This window comes from Dendropsophus ebraccatus, unplaced genomic scaffold, assembly GCF_027789765.1.
Source record: "Dendropsophus ebraccatus isolate aDenEbr1 unplaced genomic scaffold, aDenEbr1.pat pat_scaffold_1362_ctg1, whole genome shotgun sequence".
Taxonomy (NCBI): domain Eukaryota; kingdom Metazoa; phylum Chordata; class Amphibia; order Anura; family Hylidae; genus Dendropsophus; species Dendropsophus ebraccatus.
Genome location: NW_027208783.1, coordinates 35,549 through 41,827, shown reverse-complemented (window position 1 = coordinate 41,827; position 6,279 = coordinate 35,549). Strand labels below are relative to the sequence as shown.

Below are 6,279 nucleotides of genomic sequence, written 5' to 3'. Positions count from 1 at the left end.
TAAGTTTTTAAGTTCTAATAAGCATCTGGAACTTTTATAGAAGATTGGATCTCTTTCTATATGACCAGTCAAGTTCTTGGTCTAGCAAACTGATTTTATAGTGGTATAATATTTAATAGCTAAATCAGACCAGTACACTAGAAATTAAGTGTAGAGAGAATCAGAGTGCCACCTACATATTATAGTAAGTAGATGGAACACTGAAAATATAAGCTAATGGATAGCAATATACAAAGTTTGAAATGTATTTTAATTGACAAAAAAAATAGCAGTTGTATTTACTAGTCACAAAGAGGACATGCAGAGTTAGCAGTACTGATATTATACTCTACAAGCTAGCAAGTCTACGAAGTGTACTGTGGCACAATCGCGTTACAAAACACAACAGTTACGATAGAAAGCAACAAGTTTGGCTGCCTGTAATGGTCTTAACTATAGCATAACTTCAATACTGCCAATATCATCGCACAATAGCACTTGGAGTCATACCATGGCCTCCATATTTGATTTGATCCTCCTCAAGCCTCCATTTGACAATCCTAAAATGATTGAAATGTCCTCCATTATCCTTTAATCCATCTCTTCAGATATGTCTACAGAAAGACACATGAAAAGGCAAGGTAAAATAAGGTTTCCCCACAGAAAAAAAAATTATATATAATAAGTTTATACCATAGCACCCAGATCCCCATTGCAATCAATACACCAGCTCTGGTGCTTCTGAAGAGTGGCTAGCTGTGTAGTTCTGCCTAATGCTGGTAAAATACGCCTGACTTAACTGAGCAGGAATATGAAGGTATAAGATTTGCCTTCCTACTCTACACAAAAGGTTTAACACTTCAAAACTTTAATAAAACAGTGAGTTAAAAAAAAGCAAAGGGTTTAATAAACCAACTGTATACAATGTAAGGGTCTACAAAAAAAAAAAAAAAAATTGATATCACTGTCAGCTATTTATGTACGTGAACGGGATCTGCTGTGGCGGGGAGAATAGCGAGGGGATCCACGGCTTCGTCTTGGAGAGTAGCTGCGGCTGCGACTGTTGCTTCTACTACGGCTCCTGCTACGACTACGACTGCGAGAACGTGATCTTCCATAGCTGGGACTTCTTGGACCATCAACTTTTACACGAATGTAGGCAGTTTCTCCCTATTAAACAGATAGAACCTGGGATTGAACAAGGCAAGCTTAACCAGCTTTCCAATTTAGGCAAGATTAACTACATTTGAAAGTAGATGGAACCCATGTTCTAGTGAGTTATTCTTACCTTCTGACCACAAAGTTAATCATAAACAGCCATGCAGCAAATAGAAGCTATGCAGTGAAATATACCTACCTCATGAGACCTAAATTTAGTGTTATCCAGTTTCCGTACAGCATAGGTCATATCTTCTTTTCGCACAAATTCCACGACACCAGTACCATCCCGGTAAACATCCGCATAACATACATCACCTGCCTCCCGCATGTGATCCTTAAGATCCTGCCAGCTTCCACTCGGAGGCAGTCCTGAAATTCATATCAAGACACTCAGCATTTTCCAACTACATTTGAACCATGTATAAATTAGAGGTCATACACAGCCAAACTCTTGTTAACATAGCAGAGAATTATATTATAAAAAAAAAAAATCCATCCTAATTTAAAATCATATTAAAGGGGTTGACTGGTGATAACAAAAAAAAAAAAATTGGAGTTACTGGGGCTGCAGGGAACATGTGTAGGCTTACCTGTACCACTGCCTGTGTCTACTACCACCATCCTCTTCAATACTTCAGCTGATGGCATTTCCTGTCCATACCACATCAGTTAGAAGTATTGAAGGTGATAACGGCAGACACAGGGGGCCTTGGAAATTGGCAGTAGAGTGGAATAGTACAAGTTTTATCTTGTTCCCTGCAATTCATCCATTTTCTGTTAACAGGGGGGTTTATGGTGGCAACACCCATTCAATGGTAATCTAAACTTTGACCAAATGATCTTACACAATCCAAGCGTATGCGGGGCAGAAGACTGGGAGCATCAGAGCAGCGGTAAACCAGGATGGGTAAATTGTTCATTTTAACCCCATCTTCTGCTGTCCTTTGTATTTTGCCTGGACAGCCTCTTTAAATACAAATGGGCCATACAGTGCTAAAGACTATTTATAGGGTGAAAATGAAATGCCATGAGTGAGCTACTAGTCTTTTCCCAAATTGTAATAAAAAGCTAGTAGTAAAAAAAAAAAAAGTGTTTACCCCTACACACTGACTTACAGTTACACTGATGAGGTTAAAGGGATATTCCACACAACACTTCATATGTTGCTACCCATGGTGAGAAAACTCATTCTATTCATCTCTCCCCCTAGTTCTGAGGCTGCTTCTTTGTGCTGAAGACAAAAAAGTTTGCGTGAGCTATCCTCTCCATCTCCCCCCCCTTCCAAGACAGCTCATGTACCCATGTAAACAAGTCCATGGCCTGCTGTTTCTGCACTCTGTAGTGTACCAGACTGAATCAGTGAGTTAAAGGAGAAGTCCGGCCAAAATTAATTTTTGATATGTTGTTACTTATGAAAAGTTATACAAATTTCTAATGTACATTAATTATGGGAAATGCACATATACTGCTATTTCCCTTAATTTAGTAGATCAGGAAGTGTTAGAAATATCTCTGAAGTAGTGACGTCACGACCCAGGGTGTAATTCCTATGGAGTGTCCAGCAGGGGGCGCTCTCTATATAGAAGTCTATGGGACTTTATTGTTTCTATGGGTTTCTATGTAATGTAATGTAATGTAGTGTACAGTGCTTTATTGAATGAATACATCTATGGAATACTTTGGGGAGCAAGTGTCCTGCTCCCCAAAGTATTGCATAAATGTATTCATTCAATACATTCAATACACAGTAAGCCCGCCGATCCGCCGAATTTCCGCCGCATTCCCGCCGATCCGCCACACGCTGATCCGCCGCATTCCCGCCGATCCGGACCATATACATTGAACTACAGCTCCCATCATCTGCTTCTAGTATGAACAGGTGATGGGAGCTGTCGTTGGGTAATGGATATGACATGCCGCCGGGCGCAGGGGGGAGCCGCCTCAGTACACAGGAGCGCTCCCCCCTCCTCCTCCTCCTTCCGTGATAACTTCCGCCTATACCAATGCTGAGTCCCTGCCTGGCCGCCGCTTTCCGCTCACATATACCGGCTCCCGGCATCAGCGCGGACACCAGGATGCATCGGGAGCCGGTATGTATGGGGGGAGAGCGGAGAGCGGCGGCCAGGCAGGGAGTCAGCATTGGTATAGGCGGAAGTTATCACGGAAGGAGGAGGAGGAGGGGGGAGCGCTCCTGTGTACTGAGCGGCTCCCCCCTGCGCCGGCGGCATGTCATATCCATTACCCAGCTACAGCTCCCATCACCTGTTCATACTAGAAGCAGATGATGGGAGCTGTAGTTCAATGTATATGGTCCGGATCAGCGTGTGGCGGATCGGCGGGAATGCGGCGGAAATTCGGCGGAAATGCGGCGGATCAGCGGGCTTACTGTGTATTGAATGTATTGAATGAATACATTTATGCAATACTTTGGGGAGCAAGGACACTTGCTCCCCAAAGTATTCCATAGATGTATTCATTCAATAAAGCACTGTACACTACATTACATTACATTACATAGAAACCCATAGAAACAATAAAGTCCCATAGACTTCTATATAGAGAGCGCCCCCTGCTGGACACTCCATAGGAATTACACCCTGGGTCGTGACGTCACTTCAGAGATATTTCTAACACTTCCTGATCTACTAAATTAAGGGAAATAGCTCTATATGTGCATTTCCCATAATTAATGTACATTAGAAATTTGTATAACTTTTCATAAGTAACAACATATCAAAAATTAATTTTGGCCGGACTTCTCCTTTAATCAACAACTTGACCTCAGATTAAAGGGGTTTTCCAGCGCTACAAAAACATGGCCACTTTCCCCTACTGTTGTCTCCAGTTTGGGTGGGGTTTTGAAACTCAGTTCCATTGAAGTAAATGGAGCTTAATTGCAAACCACACCTGAACTGGAGACAGTAGGGGGAAAAGTGGCCATGTTTTTGTAGCGCTGGATAACCCCTTTAACCCTTTCAGCATTACAAAGTTACAGTCACAGCTTGCCAGGGACTTGTTTACATGAGTCGTCTCGCAAGGAAGGAGGAAGTAGGGAGTTCAGAGCAGAGACGAGGTAAGATTTTTTGTTTTCAACACAAGCAGCAGGATCAGAACTGAAGGAAGGAGACTGAATAGATAAGTGTGGAATGAATTGTTAGCCTCACTATGGGCAGCAAAATAAGTTTTTAAGCAGAATACCCCTTTAAAAGATAAAGGAATTAGGCCCTCTACCTGCCAGCTCGCAGATAAATTAATGAGAATATACTAATAAAGACAGTCTATTTTTCAAAACACTGCCTGATTACCACCATCTTCTCTGAATGCACATCAGGCCACTCTACGGAAGTGGGTCTGACACCCACAGTACCAATATCCCCTCGTGATGCAGCCAAATGTCCTTATGAAGGTGCTGCATCACCGAGGGGAGAAGACAGTGTACTGGGGTGCTGGACCCACATGCAGTGCATAGAGCGGCACAATTTGCCTAGGAACCAGGTAGAGAACCCTGTACCAATAGAGCACAGAACTAATGGATGAATGCAGTACATATATACAGCATCAATTTGTATCTACAATCGAACATTAAGAGATACTAACTAGCCTTTTATTCAAGTGTACCCCAATGTTTTTTGAAAAACAGTCATAATATACATTAATTATACATTTAGCACTAAATAGTTTTTGCAGACCTGTTTTACCAGCTACACATAACTGGACTAAGATGGAGTCTCCTATATACACAGCATGGGACACAGGGCCAGTAATTCTATGGTACTGGGTCTCATGCTGCCTGATCATTTTTAAATTAACCGCGAGCCCTTGGAATTATACCAAGCAGAACTATAAGACAACATACCTGATACTACTACTCTGTACTCCGAGCGTCTGGATGGAGGTCCATATCTCCCTCGGGGTGCTCCGCCAACACCTCCTCCTCCTCCGCCGCCACCACCACCGCCTCCTCCTCCTCCTCCACCACCACCTCTTCCTCCTGCACCTCGACCACTCCGTGGAAATTCGACTCTCAGGCGGTATCCATCATAATCATAGCCATCACGTCCATACACCGCATCCTCTGCGTCTCTAGATTATGGAGTTAAACATTCATTGTTTAGGCATAGTCATGACCACCAATACAAAAGCTTCCACAGGGATTCTGAAACTACATCCAATGGAGACAATGAACACACGTGATTGTGTATGAGCAGCCAGGTTACCACTACAGCCAGCTAGATATAAGCCAGGACAGGGTCATGCAAACAATGGGCAACTGAAGTGTGGAAAATGGCGCCTCGGCTGGTGGCGGGCGCACGTGCTCGGGGCTGCACCCCCCACGGCAACAACAAAGCGAGCAGCGCCTCACCTCAGGCCTGAGATTACCGCGCGGGATAACAGCACGTTACCTCACACGGGGAAGCTAGTTACCTGGGGTCCTCAAACTCCACGAAGGCGAAGGGAGGGCCGCCCCGTCTGTTCTTCAGATCGATGTCCCGGATGGCGCCGTACTTATAGAACACGTCCTCGATGTCCTTGGTTCGGATGTCGGGCGGTAAATTCCCCACGTAGATCCGGCAATCGTTGTTGCCCGCCGGCCCCCTAATCACGCCACCCCCTGACATCTCCAGCTTGAAGGCTTTAAAGGGAAACGACTTAAGAGAAAAAGTGAAAAAAAGGCTAATGCTTCTCCCCGATGGTCACCCGGTGAACAAGCTGCACAAAATGGCGTCGTCTGTCTTCCCTGCTCTTCCTACGTACACCGCCTAGCGCAGTGATACACAAAAGCTTCGCCGAGATCGCGCAGTGTAGCCTTCCGCCAGGCAACGAGCGCTGAGTAGGGAGGAGACTGAAATGCCCGCCAAAGTAAGAAAGAGATTTCTGTGAGAAGGCTATATATAAGAGAACCCGACACCCGGTGGGCGTGTCCCAGAACAATACGCCTGTGACGTGCGAGCGCTATAGCTACATCGGCGGGAAAAAAAAAAAAAAAATCACTTTTGTTTGGGTGAAAGGACATCCTGTTCCCGACGTGCTTTGCGCGGGGAGCCGCCATTACATACATGCTTTATTGTCTCCTTCACGGCGAATGTGGACGATGACTGGAAAGCCTTCTTGACTGGCTGAGCATATGGCGTCTTTTTA

General features: G+C 44.5%; 1 protein-coding gene across 1 annotated transcript; it reads right to left on the bottom strand.

The window, feature by feature from the left end:
- Positions 1–407: 407 nt before the first annotated feature.
- LOC138775109 (serine/arginine-rich splicing factor 1-like) lies at positions 408–6,065 on the bottom strand. The gene is made up of 5 exons (XM_069955829.1): positions 5,566–6,065; positions 4,997–5,223; positions 1,337–1,509; positions 963–1,149; positions 408–593 (listed from the first exon to the last, which is right to left on the bottom strand). The coding sequence occupies exons 1-5, from the start codon at positions 5,757–5,759 to the stop codon at positions 571–573; spliced, it is 804 nt and encodes a 267-aa protein (XP_069811930.1). The 5' UTR covers positions 5,760–6,065; the 3' UTR covers positions 408–570.
- Positions 6,066–6,279: the final 214 nt, after the last annotated feature.

What these genes read in the sequence shown, in the direction of transcription:
- LOC138775109 (XM_069955829.1), bottom strand. Translation starts at nt 5,759, where the DNA reads ATGTCAGGGGGTGGCGTGATTAGGGGGCCGGCGGGCAACAACGATTGC. An exon ending in GTACAGAGTAGTAGTATCAG is followed by an intron (nt 1,510 to 4,996) that starts GTATGTTGTCTT and finishes TATGAATTTCAG; the next exon opens with GACTGCCTCCGAGTGGAAGC. An exon ending in CTAAATTTAGGTCTCATGAG is followed by an intron (nt 1,150 to 1,336) that starts GTAGGTATATTT and finishes TCTGTTTAATAG; the next exon opens with GGAGAAACTGCCTACATTCG.